The 21,765-nt window shown below is 52.0% G+C and overlaps 1 protein-coding gene across 1 annotated transcript in view; it reads left to right on the forward strand.

The window, feature by feature from the left end:
- Positions 1-21,765, forward strand: part of LRRC49 (leucine rich repeat containing 49) — a 111,744-nt gene that overhangs the window by 51,591 nt on the left and 38,388 nt on the right. The window contains exons 9-10 of the mRNA XM_038750563.1: positions 1,799-1,946; positions 11,808-11,891. Coding sequence (XP_038606491.1) covers positions 1,799-1,946; positions 11,808-11,891 — 232 coding nt within the window. The remainder of the gene's footprint in view (positions 1-1,798; positions 1,947-11,807; positions 11,892-21,765) is intronic.

Here is a 21,765-nt window from a genome sequence, read left to right on the forward strand (position 1 = left end):
GGCTCAGTGGAAAGAGCCCGAGCTTGGGAGCCAGAGGTTGTGGGTTCTAATCCCGGCTCTGCCACTTGTCAGCTGTGTGACCTTGGGCAAGTCACTTCACTTCTCTGGGCCTCAGTTACCTCATCTTTTAAATGGGTATGAAGACTGTGAGCCCTACATGGGACAAGCTCATTACCTTGTATCTACCTCAGTGCTTAGAACAGTGCTTGGCACATAGTAACCGCTTAATAAATACCAATAGTATTATTATTAAGCACCATAATTATTATTATTATGTTGACGGCAACGATGATGGCATCGCCCGAAGTCACAGACTCTTCCTTCTGATCGGGAATGCTTGGTCCTCCGACATAGACCTCCCTTTTTCCCATCTTGTGATCATGAAAGATTCTCTCGTCTGAGCCCCCTCGAAGCCCCCCACATCCCTCGGTTCCCTCCCCTCTGCAGGCCAAGTTCAGGCTTCCTTAACCTTAGGCTCCCGGCGTCTTTCGCTGAGCCGGGGCCGAAAAGTCTGCATTTTATTACCGCTCATTTTTTCTCTTCTTTTCATCTGACCTCACATGTTGAGCAACACAAAAAACATAAAATGCTGAGAGCCGGATTGACTGGATTGTGGAAACGAGCCCCAGGGGAGCTGCTCTCGACCAGGGAGGTAGATGTCAGCCCAGCTACATATTTCTGAGAAACGGCCCCCGCCCCCCGAAATTGTTTTCGGAGCTCCAGCCCATCCTGCCTCTTTGCCGCTTCCTGAAAAGTCTGTGGTGCCCGTGATGGCTTCCCTGGGGCTGGCATCTTCCTCGGCACCCCCTTGTGCGCTCAGTCGCCATTCTGACGAGTAGTTGGGTGGGCAGGGTGGGCATTCTCTGGGCGCACTCTGCCCGGGTCCGGGGGTCGGGTCGGAGGTTGGCCGGAAACCCAGGAGGTAGACTGGGGGTCCAGCCATTACCAGAGGCTCGCGATCCTGGCCTTTTGTGGCAGTTCAGCTTGGGGTAGCCAGCGCTGTGGGCACTGACTAAGGGATGCCACCCTGTTGGGCCCCAGGGCCTGCCATAGTCTGTGGGTGACTCTGATCTCTCCCCTCCCCCTGACCCCGGGGTGCCCGGCGGGGACAGGAGGGGGTGAGTTGAGTCAGGATTCATCAGTAGCTCTAAAGCGGGGTCCTCACCAGTGTCGCTCATGCTCCTAGGTACTCTTCCCGGCGCTTAGTATAGTGTTCTTCCCCCACTGCACCCTCAGCAAACCCACCATCCTCGCTAATGCCTTCAGAAATCCCACTATTCTTCCACTGCTACCGTTCATTCTGCCCCTAATGCTAGGTTGGCAATGGATTTGGGGTTTGCCTGGGGGCGAAGTTGGGTTCCAAATGGAGTTTTGGTCAGGAAAATCCTCTTCCAGAAACACTGTTGAGTCCCGCAGACAAGACCACAAATGGTGAAAGGAGCAGTCTTCGTCCCCCTCCCCTGCCTCCTTGTCCCCGAGCAAACCACATGGCTGGACTGAAGCAGGAAATGATAATAATTATTATAATAATGATGGCATTTGTTAAGCGCTTACTGTGTGTAGAGCACTGTTCTAAGCACTGGGGAGGGATACAAGATGATCAAGTTGTCCTACGTGGGGCTCACAGTCTTAATTCCTATTTTACAGATGAGGTAACTGAGGCTCAGAGAAGTTAAGTGACTTGCCCAAGCTCACACAGCAGACATGTGGCGGAGCCATGACCTCTGACTCCAAAGCCCATGCTCTTTCCACTGAGCCACGCTCCTTCTCTGATCCCACACGGCCCTTGTCTCCGCAGCTTTGAAGACATCCTGTGCCTGTCGGACTCCTCGTCCCTCTCGGACGTCACCCTCGATGGCAACCCGATAGCCCAAGAGCCATGGTACAAGCACACTGTCCTCCGGCATCTCCTACAGCTCCGCCAGCTAGACATGAAGAGAATCACGGTGAGAAATCCCCACGTACACCCCGCCTGCCTTGTGGGGGTGGTTCCTGTTTGCAGATTGGGACCTTGAGTGGGGAGTGGACGTCGTTTATGGAGATATCAACTCTAGCAGGTGACCCGGGAACGTTGGCTTTTCCCGCTCTCGCTGGGCACCCGCTGCCGGGCCCGAGGGACAGACCAGAGTGTCTTCCTTCTTTGCCCAGTCCCTGGCTAACGGTCCCCGGCCGTGGACCGTTGATCCATAAATACTATTGGTTGATTGGTCTGAAATAGCCTGTGCCTTACTGTCATCCTCAAACAATAGTATTTATTGAGCTCCTACTGTGGGCAAGGGAGCGATGTGCTAAACACTTACGGAATTGATGGACTTGATCCCTGCCCTCCAAGAACTCTAGCGGTGGGGGATAGACTTAGAAATCAGTTACAGGTAGGAAGAAGGAAAAGAGGATATGTATATGAATTGGTGCTGAGATGGGAGAGGAAGAAAACCGACATATACATTAAGAATGCACAGGGACATATGTGGGAGCTAATGGGGTGGGGAGCAAACTAGGCGAGGCCTCCTGCAAGAAATGGGATTTCAAGTTGTGGTAAAGGGGCATCATCAGTCAGAGGACATTTTCACGTTCTGAAAATGAATCGGCGGTCCCTGCTAGAATATTGGGAGCTGCCGCTGCTGATCTGGGTTTTCTTGCAGGTGGAGAAACCGTGGTGAGAACAATTAGGGCGGAAGCATAGCTCAGCAGAGAGGGGATGGGCCAGGAATCAGAAAATTTGTTTTCCAGGATGATTACGGGCTGCCCCCGAGCTTCTAGGAGTCCCCCATCTTCAGTTGCAAAGCAGAATATGGAAATAAACCCGTCCCCTGCCCTCGCTCCCAACCAAACAATGATCTAAGTAATCTGTGTATTCATCCACTGAGGATCCCCGAACTCTGAACTCTGGGTCCTTCAGGGTCACTCTCCCAGGGGCTGAAAGTCTGGGGTGGCTCTGCCACGCTGACCCCGGAAAAACACGTAGACCTCTGGTTTTGTAGTGACGGGGCTCACGAAGCGGAGAGCCTGCTCTAGTTACTGTCATCAAATGACCCAGGCCCCGGTCTCAGGAAGAAGGGGCCCACGGGCTCCCAGGCCCCCTGGGCGAGCAGCTTGGGTGACTCTGTTGATGATGTCACCTCCAGGCCAAGTGACCTTGCATTCCGAGTCTTCTAGGGGCCATCAGGGCAAAAGTGGAGAAAGCTAGGAAATGACGTGGAGCAGAAGCAGCCAGAGGAGACCGAGTTCCTATTTTCGCCTGCGATCCAGAGACGCTCTGAGAGAAGCAGCGGCAGACACTACCTTGGCATCTTCCTGGCCGTGGTGAGAGGAGCGGTTCTGTTTGCCAAGACCGAATCTCCGTGGCGGCCGATGATGGAGTCGAACGGCGCCCGGGACGACCACCCTGCACCGACCTGTTTCCCTTCCAGCCACTGGCATTCCATGGTGATGATGATGACATTGATGAAGCCCTTCCTATGTGCTAAGCATTGCACTAAGTGTTTGAGTAGACACAGAAGAATCAGCTCAAACGCAATCCAGTCCTCTTAGGGCTCACAGTCTGAGGGGGAGCATGGATCTTAACTTATATCTACCCCAGCACTTAGAACAGTGATTGACAGATAATAAGTGCTTTAAAATACCATCATCATCATCTTATCCTCATTTTTCAGATAAGGAAACTGAGGCCTCGAGAAGTTAAGCGGCTCCCCCGGGACAGATGTGTTTCCCCATTTACATCCTTTTGCCAGGAGGTGGGCTTCAGAGTCGACAAGATGTCCCCCTTCTCACCACCCGTGTGAGGGAGACCAGACTGCTGAGACCCTGGGGAAGATCCCCACAGGGACCGTTCTAGGGGTTTCTGGGGGCAAGGGGAGGGGTATCATCCTGTCCATCGGGACCCCTGATGGGGCATGGTTAGAAACCCCTTGCTGCCTTAGTATGCCTGAGGTTTGAGGCATCGAGGGGTCTGGGCATCCTGATGCAGGTGCAACCCCCGCTCCCAAAGTCCCACAGCAGGACCCCCACTAGTGCACCCCCTTAGCAGCCCCCCCCCCCCGACCTCTGAAACTCCCCACAGCTCGCTGGACTTTGGGCAGTGATGGTCGGTGATCATGGCTGCAGTTGGCCAGGCCCTAAGGGGACTCAGGGGTCCTGCCACTGTCCACCTGAGAGGGTCTTGTGGCCAGAACGCTCTTTTGAGTGAGGTTTTCTGCTCTTTAAAACCCACGCTTGGAGGTCCAGACAACCCCAGGGAAAGTGGGTTGCTAGGCCTGCTTGCACCGGGCATCCGTGCTGGGCAAAATACTGGGACTGACCCATCATTGGAAAAACACGCATGTTCTGAAAACACTGCCTCGTAGGCCAGTGGGAGTAGCATCGTCCACAGCAGGTTTTCCCCAGATTTGGCCACTCCAGCCACCTGAGCTGCCACTACCCCTTCCAACGTTACCACCACCCCTCTGGATCCTCAGCCCTCTGGGATAGGGACCTGACTAGCGCTAATCCCCGGAATGGCCCTGGAACCTGTTCCCTGGAGGCCCCAGAGCCTCTTTTGGTGGGAGGCAGTTGTCTCACTCGACCAACAGCATGAGGGAGCAGATCTGCCCTGAGAAGTCCTGCCCAGCAGGGAACCAGCTGACAGAAGAAAGCTGCCCACCCCTGAAGTGCCAGCTGCCGTGTGGATTCCACCAAACATTCTTCGAAATCCAGCCCGCCTCTCTTCCTGTCCAGGTCCACGGAAGACGAAGGGAGGAAGCCTCTGTTCGTTTTTCTCTCAAATAGCTCAGACTCGCCCCTACGGCCCACATTATCTGGATACTCTGGCAGCTCCCCGCCGCACATCTGGAGAGTTCATTTTCCCGTGGAATCCGGGGCTGGAAAAGGACCCGTGCTCTCGGAGATTTGCGCCGAGACGATCTCGCTAAGGTGGCCCCGGGGCCGCCTGTCAGATCCGGATCCAAATAGGCCCGTCTGCTCCGGCTCCCCCGAGTGATCCCGGGAGAATCTTTGGATCCCGGGCACCATCCCTGAGGCCCTGGGCCATGCCAGGTTGGCCAGCGCTCCAGAGCCCTGAAGCCGCTGGTCCCGGGGAGGTGTTTTATCCCTGAGCTGCACTCCTTCAGCAGCCCAGCCTGGCTGACTATTCATTCATTCATTCAATCATATTTATTGAGCGCTTACTTTGTGCAGAGCACTGTGACTACGTGCTGTGGAGTGGCTACCCCCATGCAGGAGTCTTTTTGGGGCTCTGCATTCTCCAGGAGGGCCAGGCCATTCCAGGGGGGGGGTGGGATTTTCACTCCGACTGGCTGGGGACCTTCTCATCTTTATTTGGCAAGGGTGAGCGAGCGTGCTCGGTTCTCAGCCTCCCGCAGCCAGGGCTGTGAAAGGATTGTGAGACAGCAGTCTGTCCGGCAGTGAGAAAGCCTGACAGCCGTCAGTCTGCTGCCCGCCCAACGACCTCACAACCCCCGGCCCGCCACACTGGGAATTTCTGGTCCTCCCGCTGCCCAGCTTGGCTGCAGTAGTTGCCCAGAGCACAGTGCCCAGGTCCAGCCTGGGTCAGAACTGGATCTGCAGGGAGCCCGGTTCTCACGGCCAGGGGTGCCGCCCCCGTGGTTTTCTCTAGGGCTGGTGGGAGTTGTGGTTCCGGCAGTCCTGTGGTCCTCAGGCAGATGCTCTGGCCCTTCCTGGGCAGGCCTGGATCATAGCCAGTTCAGGCGATAGCCAGTTGAGCTGGGTTCTCTGCCGCCTGGGAATACCCCCGTTGCTGGGCCAGGATACCCTCCCAGGATCACCCACGCCACAGTCCTGGCCACTGGGTCCTCAGAGGGGCCGAGCGTGGTCCGTTTGGCTTTGGGCCTAAGGGTGAGAATGTCCTGTGCAGACTTCACCAGCCCTCAGAAACCCGAAGATGGCTGGATCTTGGGAGTCTGCTAGCATGGGCTTGGTTCCCCGGCTATGTCAAATCACCATGACAGCTCTGGGCCACAATCACCGCCACCGCTGCCACCAGCCAGGAACCACCCCTAAGGTTTCCTGCCCCTGAACCCCCTTCTTCAGCCACCCCTGACCATTCGAGGGGGCCCTATTGAGTTCTTCTAGGCTTTAGGGAGATGCTGCCGTCATCATCATCATCATCAATCGTATTTATTGAGCGCTTACTATGTGCAGAGCACTGTACTAAGCGCTTGGGAAGTACAAATTGGCAACATATAGAGACAGTCCCTACCCAACAGTGGGCTCACAGTCTAAAAGGGGGAGACAGAGAACAAAACCAAACATACTAACAAAATAAAATAAATAGAATAGATATGTACAAATAAAATAAATAAATAAATAAATAAATAGAGTAAAAAATATGTACAAACATATATACATATATACAGGTGCTGTGGGGAAGGGAAGGAGGTAAGATGGGGAGGATGGAGAGGGGGACGAGGGGGAGAGGAAGGAAGGGGCTCAGTGTGGGAAGGCCTCCTGGAGTAGGTGAGCTCTCAGCAGGGCCTTGAAGGGAGGAAGAGAGCTAGCTTGGCGGATGGGCAGAGGGAGGGCATTCCAGGCCCGGGGGATGACGTGGGCCGGGGATCGATGGCGGGACAGGCGAGAGCGAGGTACGGTGAGGAGATCAGCGGTGGAGGAGCGGAGGACTGGGCTGTAGAAGGAGAGAAGGGAGGTGAGGTAGGAGGGGGCGAGGTGATGGACAGCCTTGAAGCCCAGGGTGAGGAGTTTCTGCCATGCCTGTAGGGGCTTTCTCTTGCTCCCTGGAGGCTGCCTAGGGGTTTCTGGGACTTGCAGCCCCAACAGGGCTCCGGGACCACGGACAGGTGTTGGAACTCAGCCGGGCAAGTCCAGCTCGAACCCACTCGACCTTGGCTCCGGCCCTGCCCACCCCTACCTCCGAGGCAGTCACGCCGGGGATCGGCCTGTTCCTGTGGGGGAAGGCTGGAGAACAGCCAGGGGAAGCCAGGGACGGGGCTGGCCAATGGGGAGGTGGCATTCGGCTGGAGTGGCACAGTCAGCTGGGGAGGAGCCAAATCCACATAGCCTTGACTTTGGGGTTGGGGTCAGGGGTCTATGCCAGGCTAGGACCAAGGTGACGGTCACTTGTGAGGCCTGTCCCCCGGGGTCCTGCCCTCTGGAGGGGAGTGGGAAGGAAGAAAGGGAGAAGGTCCATGGGTGTCCGGCCTCCTCTACTGCTCCCTTTATCTGGCTTTGCTCACTCTCGGTGCCTCTAACCAGTGGGTCAAAGATATCAGCTGATCCAGGGAGGCATTGCTTAGATCCATGAATGAGTGGTCCTTGAATGAGGAAAGTTAGAGCGGAGAGGGAGGAATCAGGAGCATTGTATGGTCTGTGCTGGGTCGCTGGGGGAGCGAAGATGGCTGAATGGTCCATGCAGGGTAGCGGGAAGGGGAAGCAGGGTTGGAGAGGGGAGGGTCGGGGGCGTCGGATGGTCCGTGTCGGGTCACCGATGGAGAATCAGGCAAGGGGATGGAGGACGTTCTGCCCCTTCCATCTGTCGTCACCTTTGCCCCTCCCGGCTCCATCCTGGTGTCAGGGCCCCCGTGAGCTAGTGACCAGCCCCTCCCTCACAGTTGAGCTTTGACTGTCCATCTGCCCAAGGAGCCGGCCAGCGTTAGTCTGCCATTCCTCGGTCCCGAGCCCCGGCTGCCGTTTGCCGGGCAGGGAACGATCCTACGAACCGGCGCCGTATCTTAATCGCCTGCTCCCTAGAGCCTGCGTCTCCTCCGGTCTCGCCTTCGACCAAGTGCTTGGTCCCACCGCCCCCGGACGAGGTTCACTGCTGGGCAACGTGTGCCCTCTGCTACAGCAGTGCGCTGTTCCCGCACTGCCTCATTTGGCCCAGCCCAGCCGTCTCCTCGGGTCCGGTGGTCTACGTCTGAGGTCGGTGAGGGTGGTCTCACGTCACCCACGAAGAGGCTGAGATTCTGCATAAGGGGCTCTGAGCGAAACTCACCCCCCCGCCCCCCGAGCTCCTGCCCCTGTCCCCTCTGACAGCCGGTCACCCCTCCTCCTCAGCGAGGCGAGCGTCTCCCTTCCAAGTTTAGTAATTCTGTTGTTATTTGGGCCGGGATGTAGCAATTCCTTGGAACAAACGGTATCTGATTTGGTTTTGGCGGGTGGACAATTTTCCAGGATTCGCACCTTCCCTCAGCAGCCCAGCTCTGAGCAGGAGTCCAAGGAAATTGGAAAGAATCTGATGAGATCAACTCCTGGGAATGAATCGGTTGGATTCTCGTACGTGATCGACGCAGTTTTCAGGGCTGCTGGCCCAGGGCCGGAAACTGGATATTGGATCCGACCCACTACAGCTTGTTTTCTCCCGATGGGTAGTCGCTGGCTGCCGCCCACCCCCCTCATGTCCTGTGGTTAATTCTGGTCCGGCCAGGGGTGAGAGGGTACACTGCAGAGCTCACCCCCTTCGGTGACATTGGGTGGAATTTGTCAGCGCTGGGCCTCCACGTCACTCTTTTTGGTTGCTGGGTGCCTTTCTGCGCAGGTTGGCTGTAACCAAAGCAGACGTCCCGGCTCCCCAGATAGGCCAGTGACCCCCATTTCCAATCCGGCCACCCTGAAAATCCACGCCAGCGGAGCTGGGCCGATTTGTTCCTCTCTCCCTTCCTCACCGACGCGTCGGCATCTGAGTAGGGCCCTTGGCACTTCTAGATCAAACTTGGGTACGAACGTCAACGTCCGATGGCCTTCACGGGGCGTTGGTAGGGCGCAGGGGGCATCTCTTGCCAAGGAGCCGGTCGAGGGAGGATAGCTGAGGGCACAGAGATAGGGAAGGGCGTCGTGGAGTGGAGAGACTGACTGCAGGATGGCTGTAATTTCCTTGTGGGCAGTGATCGTGACTTCTAACTCTGTCATGTTCTCCCGAGCACATAGTATGGTGGTCTGCACAAAGTAGGCACTCAATAAATACCACTGATTGATTGATAAGGCCAAGAGAGCAGGTGAAAGGGGGCAGGGAGGGAGAAGTTGGGGACCACTTGGAGAATTTCTTTCCAGGGAATGCTCTAGTGCAAACCCCAAGCCACTGGGTGCATTTGAACTATGAGCTGTCTCTTCCCAGCTCTCTATCAGTCAGTCAGTGTTGTGTACTGAGTGCCTGTTATGTGCAGAGCAGTAGACTAAGCATTGGAGAGAGCAGAACACCTATCAGCTCCTCCCATCTCGCATCATCATCATCAATCGTATTTATTGAGCGCTTACTATGTGCAGAGCACTGTACTAAGTGCTTGGGAAGTACAAATCGGCAACACATAGAGACAGTCCCTACCCAACAGTGGGCTCACAGTCTAAAAGGGGGAGACAGAGAACAAAACCAGACATACTAACAAAATAAAATAAATAGGATAGATATGTACAAGTAAAATAAATAAATAAATAAATAGAGTAATATGTACAACCATACAGTCCACAGTCTCACAGTCTCGCAGTCCACAGTGTGTACTGAGCACCTACCGTGTGCAGAGAAGAAGAAAAATAATAGTATTTGTTAAGCGCTTAACTACGTGCCAGGGTCTGGCACATACTAAGCGCTGGGCACTGTACTAAGCGCTGAAGCAGTAGACTAAGCATTGGAGAGGGCAGAACACCTATTAGCCCCCACCATGCAGTATCGCCAGGGTCCCTACTCAGAGGTCTATCCCTGTTTTCTTGGAATCTCCCCCTGGAACATACACAATCCCTGCCCATTATATTGTACCAAGCGCTTAGTACAGTGCTTTGCACACAGTAAGTGCCCAATAAATAAGATTGAATGATTGAATCTTACAGTCCAGTCGCAAAATAGTTGCGGGAAGGAGGAAAGAGGGAATGGAGAGATGGCCCTGTGATGGCCCAGCTAACTAGGGGAGTGTGTGAGTCAATTTTCATTCAATCGTATTTATTGAGCGCTTACTGTGTGCAGAGCACTATGGGTAGAGGTGCTTGGGGGTGGGGGTGGGGGCTTGTTGTCATCATCTCTGTCCTCCCCGGCCCCCCAACCTCTCTGCAGTGCCCGTACCCCAAACGACAGGCTGGGACAGAAGCAGATCGGGTCCCCTCTGCCAGGAGCAGTGCTCGGGGCAGGCCCTGTTCAGCCTGCCGTCACAGCTGCAAATTTTATTTTATTTATCTGTGGTATTGGTTAAGCGCTTACTGTGCATCACAGCACCGTGGATATATACCATTTAATCAGGTTGGACACCGTCCCTGCCCTGCATGGGTCTCACAGTCTAAGTAGGAGGGAAGATAGGTATTTAATCCCCATTTTACAGCTGAGGTAACTGAAGCCTAGAGAAGTTAAGTGACTTGCTGAGGGTCCTACTACAGGGAAGTGGTGGAACTGAGATTAAAACCCAGGTCCTTCTGATTCAATCAATCAATCAATCAATCGTATTTATTGGGCGCTTACTGTGTGCAGAGCACTGCACTAAGCGCTTGGGAAGTACAAGCTGGCAACATATAGAGACAGTCCCTACCCAATAGTGGGCTCACAGTCTAAAAGGGGGAGACAGACAACAAAACCAAACATACAAAATAAAATAAATAGAATAGATATGTACAAGTAAAATAAATAGAGTAATAAATGTGTACACAAGGCCTGTATTCTTTGCTCTAGGCCTCACTGCTTTCCATCCTGTGTATCATTGCCAAACAGCTCTTTGTGGTGGGATACCAGCTGCTATTAAGCAACCACTTGGGAGACAACCCCCTCGCTCCCCACATCCGACATCCAGGCTAACCCCTCTTGGCCAGCTGCAAGTCCTGGCCCCACTCTTTCTGCGCACAGTAAGCGCTCAATAAATACGATTGATTGATTGATTGATTGATTGATTGATTCTGCCCACCCCCTCCCCTCTCAACCCCTCCTTTCCCCCCAGCCCCCTCCAAGGAACTGGCAGCTGGTTGGACGCCCCCCCTCCATGGCAGAAGCAGGAGACAGCAAACTCAACCCCAACAGAAACGTAGAAGCAGCGTGGCTCAGTGGAAAGAGCCCAGGCTTGGGGGTCAGGGGTCATGGGTTCTAATCCCAGCTCCGCCACTTGTCAGCTGTGTGACTTTGGGCAAGTCACTTCTCTCGGCCTCAGTCACCTCATCTGTAAAATGGGGATTAAGATTGTGAGCCCCACATGGGGCCACCTGACTGCCTTGTATCCCCCCAGCGCTTAGAACAGTGCTTTGCACATAATAAGCACTTAACTAATACCATCATCATTATTATTATTAATAACCGGGGGCAACTCTGCCCTCCGTGACCCTGCTGTCTCCCCTAAGGGACGGACCCCCAGTGAGCACTCATCCATCTGTCAGTCAGTGAGTTGGGTGGAGCACCTACTCTGTGCAGAACCCTGGGCCGAGAGCTTGGGAGAGGACAGTGAAGTTAGCAGATCCCTGCCCTCCAGGAGCTTGTAGTCTTGTGGGGAAGACAGAATAGAAAACCAGATTCTTGGGTGAGTGTTTTCCAACCAGCCACCGGGCACTTCAGCCCACTGGTGTCGGAGAGACTTTTGAACTGGAGGCTGGACAGGGTTCCAGCCACCGAAGGGCGACTGAGGAATCATTAATTGGGAGAGTGTACCCACTGGGCCACCCGGCTGGCGGGAAGGGGAGAGGCAAAGCTTGGACTTTTCTGGGAGTGCCCACCCTGGCCCTCTTCCTCATCTTCACCCTCTACTCTTATTCTCAAGGAGAGAACAGGCCCCTTGGGACACTGGCTGATTAACAAAAGAGAAACTTTCAGCCGCTTGCCGCCGCCTGCTCTCCATTGCCTCCGTTCTCCAGTGAAACCTTTATTTTTTTTGTCTACTCAGGAAGAAGAGAGGCGTCTGGCTTCTGTGGCCGCGAGAAAAGAGGAAGAAAAGAAGCGGGAAACTCACAAGCAAACCTTGCTAAAGGTATTTACCAGTTAGATGCTCCCCGGCTCACTGAAGCTAGATCCCTAATCCATAGAGTGCTTTTCCGTTACTCCCCCTGCATCATCATTATCATCATCATCGTCATCATCATCACCGTAGTTTCTGAGCCGTACCTCTGTGTCAAGCACTGTGCTAAACACTCGGGTAGGTGCAGGATGCTCAGGTGAGACATAATCCCCATCCCACAGTCTGGGAGGGGGAGTTGGATTTTTATCACCAGATGTGGAAACTGAAGCACAGAGAGACTAAGTAAGTTGCCCAAGGTCCCACTGCAGGGCAGTAGGACTAGAACCCAGGTCCCCTGACTCTCAGATCCGTGGGCTAGCCACTGGGCCATTAGCTTCCTCAACTGTACCTTTGGTTCTTTGGGATGTACCTGTGGCTAAGATCTGTTAGCAGTCAGGGAGATCTGCCCCAGAAAGGCCTGAACCTCCCTGATTGTATTATTATTATTATTATTATTATTATTGTTATTATTATTATTATTATTAATGCATCACTTCTTTTTTGGGGAGATTTGGAAGGGTCAAGGCTGTTTGGTCGTCTAGATTTTTCCTACAAGGACCCTTTTTGAAGCCACAAGTACAGGCGAGGTTGTGCCAGGGTAGGGAAGCATTTGGGTGCCAGCTAAGCCAGGGACTGGACAGCAGGGGAAAGCCCAGTAATAAAAATAAGACAAAGTATAATTGTGGCTTTGAAGCACTTACTATACCCTCCTCTAAATGCTGGGGGAGGTATAATACAATCAGATCAGGCACAGTTTCCTCCCCTCATGGGACTCACAGAGAACAGGCATTTCATCCTCATTTGGCAGAAGAGGAAACTGAGGCAAGGAGAAGGTGAGTGACCTGCCGAAGGTCACACAGCAGGTAAAGTGACATAGCCGGGATTAGAACCTGGGTTTCCTGTCTCCCAGCCCCGTGCTCTTTCTACTATGAGAAGCAGTGTGGCTCAGTGGAAAAGAGCATGGGCTTTGGAGTCAGAGGTCGTGGGTTCAAATCCCAGCTCTGCCAGTTGTCAGCGGTGTGACTTTGGACAAGTCACTTAACTTCTCTGGGCCTCAGTTCCCTCATCTGTAAAATGGGGATTAAGACTGTGAGCCCTGCTGAAGGCAACCTAATGACCTTGTAACCTCCCCAGCACTTAGAACAGTGCTTTGCACATAGTAAGCGCTTAATAAATGCCATCATTCTTCTTCTTCTTATTATTATTATTACTAGGCCATGCTGCTTTCCCAGGGGCCAGAAAGGTCCCTCACCCTGCTCTGTGGCTCCTGTGCACCTGTGCAGCATAGTTTTTTTAAATTTTTATTTTTAATGGTATTTGTTAAGTGATTATTACGTGCCAGGCACTGTTCTAAGTGCTGGGATAATCAGATTGGATGCAGTCCCTGTCCCATATGGGGCTCACAGTCTTAATCCCTGTTTTACAAATGTACTAAATGAGGCAGAACAAAATTAAGTGACATGCCCAAGGTCACACAGCAGACAAGTGGTGGAGTTAGGATGAGAACTCAGGTCCTTCTGTCTCCCAGGCCCGGGCACTAGCCACTAGGCCGCTCTGCTTACTCTCTTTTCTCTGTGACTGTGAGCCCCATGAGAGGAGGGGACGGTGCCTGATCTGATTGTCTTACCTCCCCCAGCATTTAGAGCAGTGCTTGGCACGTAGTAAGTGCTTCAGTGCCACAATTACTCTTTGTCCTATTTTTATTACCGGGCTTTCCCCTGCTACCCAATCCCTGGTCCTCTATATCCTTGTTCTTCCGCCTGCTCCTACTCTTTGTAAATAATCTTGGTCTGCCCTCACCGTTAGACGGAAAGCCCCTCAAGGGCAGGGAGTGTGTGTCTTCCTCCTGTTGTGCTTCTGTTGTTCTCCTCTAAACACCGGGTTCAGAGCTTCTCCGTTGTGGCTCAGGAAACTCCACTGACGATGGTGATGATGATGAAGATTGGAAGCCCCCCTTCTCCTGCTGCCAGATGGGAGTGGTGGGGGCCGCTGTGCCCCCCACCCCCCGCTCTTCCCGTATTGCCTTGAGCGGGGTGACCTGCCTAAGAAGGTGGGCTACAATCTGCCTGTTGGCCTGGGCCTGGGGAGACACCCTGCCTGCTTGAGAAATCAATCCATCATTTAATGGTGTGATTGAGAGCTCACTGTGTGCTGAGCACTGTAGTAGATGCTTGGGAGAGCACAGTACAACAGAGGTGTAGAGACGTCCCCTGCCCATAGAGCTTAAAGCCCACAGAGGGAGATAGACATTCAAATAAATTACGGGTATGTACAGAAATGCTATGGGGCTGAGGGCGGGGTGAATATGAAATGTTTAAAGGGTAAAGATCTCAGTGCCTGGGTGACACAGGAGGGAGAGGGGGTAGGGGAAATGAGGGCTTAATTGGGAAAGGCTGATTAGAGGAGATGTGATTTTAGTAAGGCTTTGGAGGGGGGAGAGTGGTGGTCTGTTATAAATAAAGGAGGAGCGGGGACATGGGTGAAGCGTCCGTGGTGAGATAGATGAGCTCAAGATACAGTGAGTAGGTTAGCATTAGAGGAGCAGAGCATTCATTCCTTCATTCATTCATTCATTCAATCGTATTTATTGAGCGCTTACTGTGGGCAGAGCACTGTACTAAGCGCTTGGGAAGTCCAAGTTGGCAACATATAGAGACGGTCCCTACCCAACAGCGGGCTCGTGGTCTAGAAGGGGGAGACGCTCAACAAAACAAAACATGCGGGCTGGGTCATAATAGGAGATCAGCGAGGAAGGTAGGAGGGGAAGAGCCGATTGAGTCAATCAGTTGTATTTATTGAGCACTTACTGTGTGCAGAGCACTGTACTAAGCGCTTGGGTGAATAGAATACAATAGAGAAATAGCGTGGCTCAGTGGAAAGAGCCCGGGCTTTGGAGTCAGAGGTCATGGGTTCAAATCCCAGCTCCTCCAATTGTCAGCTGTGTGACTTTGGGCAAGTCACTTAACTTCTCTTTGCCTCAGCTCCCTCATCTGTAAAATGGGGATGAAGACTGTGAGCCCCCCGAGGGACAACCTGATCACCTTGTAACCTCCCCAGCGCTTAGAACAGTGCTTTGCACATAGTAAGTGCTTAATAAATGCCATAAAAACAAACAAAAAAACAGAGTTGGTAGACACGTTCCCTGCCCACAACGAGCTCACAGTCTAGAGGGAGTGCTTTAAAGTGGATGGTACGGAGTTTCTGTTTGACGCAGAGTTGAATGGGCAGGTTCTTGAGGAGTGGGGAGATGTGGACTGGACAGTTTTTTAGGAAAATGATCTGGGCGGCTGAGTTGGAAGTAAAACTGGAGTTGGGAGAGAGAGGAGGCAGGGAGATCAGCAAGGAGGCTGATGCAGTAGTCAAGATGGGTTAGGATCTTAAGAGAACCAGCGTGGCTCAGTGGAAAGAGCCCGGGCTTTGGAGTCAGAGGCCATGGGTTCAAATCCCGGCTCCGCCACTTGTCAGCTGTGTGCCTTTGGGCAAGTCACTTCACTTCTCTGTGCCTCAGTTACCTCATCTGGAAAATGGGGATTAAGACTGTGAGCCTCCCGTGGGACAACCTGATCACCTTGAAACCTCCCCAGCACTTAGAACAGTGCTTTGCACATAATAAGTGCTTAATAAATGCTATCATTATTATTATTATTATTATTTGGCCCCTCTGGGCTCAGTGTTTTCATCTATAAAATGGGGATTCATTCATTCAATGGAATTATTGAGCACTTACTGTGTGCAGAGCACTGTATTAAGCACTTGGGAGAGAACAACAATAAACAGACCCATTCCCTGCCCACAATGAGCTTACAGTTTAGAGGGGGAGAGACAGACATTAATATAGATAAATTACAGATATGATAAAAACCTATATCGCCCTCCCTCACAGGGCTGGTGTGAAGATTCATTCAATCGTATTTATTGAGCCCTTATTGTGTGCAGAGCTCTGTACTAAGCATTTGGGTGAGTCCAGTATAACAATAAACAGACACAATCCTTGCCCACAGTGAGCTTACAGACTAGAGGATGACGTGGGATAACATAGGTGAAAGTGCTTCACTCATTTAGAAGCAGTGTGGCTCAGTGGAAAGAGCCCGGGCTTTGGAGTCAGTGGGCACGGGTTCAAATCCCCGCTCCGCCAGTTGTCAGCTGTGTGACTTCGGCCAAGTCACTTAACTTCTCTGTGCCTCAGTTACCTCATCTGTAAAATGGGGATTGACTGTGAGCCCCTCGTGGGACAACCTGATCACCTTGTAGCCTCCCCAGCACTTTGCACATGGTAAGTGCTTAATAAATGCCATCATCATTATTATTTTTATTCATTCATTCACTCAGTCATATTTATTGAGCACTTACTGTGTGCAGGGCACTGTACTAAGCGCTTGGGAGAGTACAATACAACAACCACCAGACCCATTCCCTGCCCACAACGAGGAGCTCCTGTTTGCCGTGGCTTGGGAACCGTCTTTTCATCGGCATCTTCCTTGGCAGATCCTCCCTCCATCCCCACTGTCACTTCCCTCCTTCCCTCCCTCCTTCCCTCCCTCCTTCCTTCTGTAGGGCCGATGCTAGCATTTTTCCAGAGGACCCTCCGGCCCCCTTCCCATTCTCCCAGCGGCCCCGTGACACGGCTTTACCAGGCCTTCCTAGGTCATGCCGGTGCTCAGGGATCCTCAGAGGCCAGAAAATGGAGTTTTAGACAGAGTACCTGGCTCATCTTTCAATCGGAAGCCAAATCCCAACCACCCGTGTGGTTTGCTGTTCCTGCCCCCCCGGGCATCGAGCCCGGTGCCACAGTCAGCAGGGGCGGCGGGTTTGGGGCTTGTGGGACTTCAGAGGAGTTTATAAATCCACTTGTGTTCATTCCTGGCTCCCCTCCAGAGGAAGGAAGTTCATTAAACGGGGAGAAAGGGAGGGGGAGACAGGTGCAGCTAAGACCCCAGAGGCCAAAATTTGTTCTGTCTGAAAGCCTGCCGTTACCCCGGGAGAGAAATTTGAAGAGTCCCTTGAATTTATCTAACGCTTTCAACTTCGTGATCTCATTTCCGTCCTCACAGCGGCCCGTTTTACAGATGAGGAAACTGAGGCCCAGGGAGTTGTAATAGTAAGAGAGAATAATGGAGAAGCTGCGTGGCTTAGTGGAAAGAGCCCGGGCTTTGGAGTCAGAGGTCATGGGTTCAAATCCCAGCTCTGCCACTTGTCAGCTGTGTGACTTTGGGCAAGTCACTTCACTTCTCTGTGCCTCAGGTCCCTCATCTGTAATCAATCAATCAATCAATCAATCAATCGTATTTATTGAGCACTTACTGTGTGCAGAGCACTGTACTAAGCGCTTGGGAAGTACAAGTCGGCAACATATAGAGACGGTCCCTACCCAACAGTGGGCTCACAGTCTAGAAGGGGGAGACAGAGAACAAACCCAAACATATTAACAAAATAAAATAAATAGAATAGATATGTACAAGTAAAATAAATAAATAAATAGAGTAATAAATATGTACAATCATATATACATATATACAGGTGCTGCGGGGAAGGGAAGGAGGCAAGACAGGGGGGATGGAGGGGGGATGAGGGGGAGAGGAAGGAGGGAGCTCAGTCTGTACAATGGGGATTAAGACTGTGAGCCCCCCGTGGGACAACCTAATCACCTTGTAACCTCCCCAGCGCTTAGAACAGTGTGTTGCACATAGTAAGCATTTAATAAATGTCATTATTATTATTATTATTGATAGTATATTTTCAGCCAAGGAGCAGCATGGCCTACTGGATAGAGCATGACCTTGGGAGTCAGAGGTCATAGGTTCTAATCCCGGTTCCACCACTTGTCTGCTGTGTGACCTTGGGCAAGTTACTTAACTTCCCTGTGCCTCAGTTACCTCATCTGTAAAATGTGGGTTAATAGCGAGAGCCCCATGTGGGACAGGGACTGTGTCCAGCCTGATTTGCTTGTATCCACCCTAGCGCTTAGTAGATTACCCGTCACACAGTCAGCGCTTAACAAACCCCACAATTGTTATTATTATTGTTACTGGGTGCAGAGAGGTTAAGTGGCTTGCCCTAGGTTACCCAGCAGGGTAGAGGCAGAGCTGGTTCTAAGAACCCAGGTCTCCCAACTCCGGGCTTCATCATCATCAATCGTATTTATTGAGCGCTTACTGTGTGCAGGGCACTGTACTAAGCACTTGGGAAGTACAAGTTGGCAACATATAGAGACAGTCCCTACCCAACAGTGGGCTCACAGTCTAAAAGGGGGAGACAGAGAACAAAACCAAACATACTAACAAAATAAAATAAATAGAATAGATATGTACAAGTAAAATAAATAAATAAATAAATAGAGTAATAAATATGTACAAACATGTATACATATATACAGTTGCTGTGAGGAAGGGAAGGAGGTAAGATGGGGGGATGGAGAGGGGGACGAGGGGGAGAGGAAGGAAGGGGCTCAGTGTGGGAAGGCCTCCTGGAGGAGGTGAGCTCTCAGCAGGGCCTTGAAGGGAGGAAGAGAGCTAGCTTGGCGGATGGGCAGAGGGATTGGGGGCATTCCAGGCCCGGGGGATGACGTGGGCCGGGGGTTGATGGCGGGACAGGCGAGAGCGAGGTACGGGGAGGTACAGTCCCTACCCAACAGTGGGCTCACCGGGCTTCTTTAGGTAAGGCCGTGCTCTGCCCAACGGACAGTCACAGCTAACTAGACCTCCCTCCCAGGGGCCCATTGCTGCTGGCCCTGGGCTATTTATTCGGCACTTTCCCATTGAAGCACCCTGAGGTGCTATCAAAACTTTAGCTTGCCCTGCCCTCCCTACTTGCCACCCTCAGCTCTTCAGAAGACCATGTGGGCTGTTTTTCCCTTCTCCTTCTCGGGTCTAAGGGGAGCGGTGGCCCCTGGGCCCGATTCCCAGGGACGGGGTCATGCCAACATCTCGTGGCTCAGTGGAAAGAGCCCGGGCTTTGGAGTCCGAGGTCAGGGGTTCAAATCCCAGCTCTTCCAATTGTCAGCTGTGTGACTTTGGGTTATTTTACAGTGCTCTGCACTGCTCTGCACTGCTCTGCTCTGCACATAGTAAGCGCTCAATAAATACGATTGATTGATTTTACTTGTACATATTTACTATTCTATTCATTTGGTTAATGATGCGCATCTAGCTTTATTTCTGTTTATTGTGATGACTTGACACCTGTCCACATGTTTTGTTTTATTGTCTGTCTCCCCTTTCTAAACTGTGAGCCCATCTCTATATATTGCCAACTTGTACTTCCCAAGCGTTTAGTACAGTGCTCGGCACATAGTAAGCGTTCAATCAATCAATCGTATTTATTGAGCACTTACTGTGTGCAGAGCACTGTACTAAGCGCTTGGGAAGTACAAGTTGGCAACACACAGAGACGGTCCCTACCCAACAGTGGGCTCACAGTCTAGAAGTCTAAATACGATTGAATGAATGAATGAATGAACTTAACTTCTCTGTGCCTCAGTTCCCTCATCTATAAAATGGGGATTAAGACTGTGAGCCCCCCGTGGGACAACCTGATCACCTTGTAACCTCCCCAGTGCTTAGAACAGTGCTTTGCACATAGTAAGTGCTTAATAAATGTCATTATTATTATTATTATTATTATTATTATTATTATCTCATCAGTGAAGAGCGGGTAGGAAGTGGCCCGGTGCCCAAGTCCTGGGATGGTGGTGTTCTCGTTTTCATTGGAGAGCGGGCATTTGGAATTTACGGCGTGATAACAGTTATAACGATGGTATTCGTTAAGCGCTTACTATGTGTGAAGCACTGTTCTAAGTGCTGGGGGGGATACAAAGTGATCAGGTTGTCCCGCGTGGGGCTCACGGTCTTAATCCCCATTTTACAGATGAGGGAACTGAGGCCCAGAGAAGTTAAGTGGCTTGCCCAAGGTCACACAGCTGCCAAGTTTCTGAGCCGGAATTAGAACCCACGACCTCTGACTCCCAAGCCCGGGCTCTTTCCACAGCAGCCACAAACCTCATCAAAGGGAAACTGTCCCAGGAGTCCAATCTAACCATTCCTGTGCCACAAGAGCCCGGGCCTGGGGGTTGGAGGACCTGGGTTCTAATCCCCACACCTCCACCTGTCCGCTATGTGACCCTGGGTAAGTCACTTCACAATTTTGTGCCTCAGTTCCCTCATCTGCAAAATGGGGATTCAGTTCCTGGTCTTCCTCCTACTTAGACCGTAAGCCCCGTGTGCGACCTGGTTATCTTGTATCTACTCCAGTGCTTAGTACAGTGCTTGGCACAATAACAGATAACAAATATTAGTATTATTGTGGTTGCTGTTGTTGTTGTTGTTATGTGGCACCCTTTCTCAGAGAGACCAGCGAGTCTTTGCAGATGAGCCAGGCATCCTCCTGTGCTATCAGAGAACAGCTGCTCTGAGTGACCCCTCCAGCCTCCCCAGATCTTATGGGGTCCTGGGAGCTGGGGGGTCGAGGTTGGAGGCGGGGGTCCTGATTTCCACTCATTCATTCATTCATTCAATCAGCACTTACTGTGTGCAGAGCACTGCACTAAGCACTTGGGAAGTACAAGTCGGCAACATATAGAGACGGTCCCTACCCGACAACGGGCTCACAGTCTAGAAGGGGGAGACAGACAACCAAACAAAACGTGGGGACAGGTGTCAAGTCGTCAGAACAAATAGAATTAAAGCTAAATGCACATCCTTAACAAAATAAATAGAATAGTAAATATGTCCAAGTAAAGTAAATAGAGTAATAAATCTGTACAAACATCTATACAGGTGCTGTGGGGAGGGGAAGGAGGTAGGGCAGGGAGATGGGGAGGAGGAGAGGAAAAAGGGGGCTCAGTGTGGGAAGGCCTCCTGGAGGAGGTGAGCTCTCAGTAGGGCTTTGAAGGGAGGAAGAGAGCCAGATTGGCGGATGGGCAGAGGGAGGGCATTCCAGGCCCGGGGGATGACGTGGGCCGGGGGTCGATGGCGGGACAGGCGAGAACGAGGTACGGTGAGGAGATTAGCGGCGGAGGAGCGGAGGGTGCGGGCTGGGCTGGAGAAGGACAGAAGGGAGGTGAGGTAGGAGGGGGCGAGGGGATGGACAGCCTTGAAGCCGAGAGTGAGGAGTTTTTGCTTGATGCGTAGGTTGTTTGTTAGCTTGGAGGATGAGTTGTTTTTTTTTTTTTACCTGCTCAAACTTGATTCCATCCCTGGGAAGGTTCTGGTCCAGGCTCCTTCCAGGTGGAGGAGGCAGAGGTCCTCAACCCTCGCACCATTCCATTCTCCACAGGAAGGGAAGGGCCGGAGAAGCAGGAGGAATGTTGAAAACGGGAGCCGGAGACCTGATAGCTCTCTGTCACTGAGCCCTAAATCAGTTGTATTTATTGAGCACTTACCGTGTGCAGAGTACTGTACTAAGCACTTGGGAAAGAACAGTATAACAGAGTTGATAGTTGCAGTCGCTGCCCACAAAGAGCTTACAGTCTAGGAGGGCAGACAGACTTCAAGATAAATAAATGTATTTTGAATAGGCACATAAGTGCTGTGGGGCTGAGGCAGGGGCTGAGGCAGGGGTTGGAGGTGACATAGACAAGGTTGATGTACAGTGATTAGAGGAGCGAAGTGAACGTGCTGGGTTGTAGGAGAAAATCAGCGAGGTAAGATAGAAGGGGACAAGATGGTTGATATCACCCCATCTGTTACCCCAGACCCTGACAGCAGATTTTTTTTTTTAATTAAGGTATTTGTTAAGTGCTTATTCTGTGTCAGCCACCATGCTGAGCACTGAGGTAGATACAAGTTAAGCACTGGGGTAGATACAAGGCCAGATGTAGTCCCTGTCCCACGTGGGTCTCACAGTCATTCAT

Source organism: Tachyglossus aculeatus, chromosome 8 (genome assembly GCF_015852505.1).
Source record: "Tachyglossus aculeatus isolate mTacAcu1 chromosome 8, mTacAcu1.pri, whole genome shotgun sequence".
Lineage (NCBI taxonomy): Eukaryota > Metazoa > Chordata > Mammalia > Monotremata > Tachyglossidae > Tachyglossus > Tachyglossus aculeatus.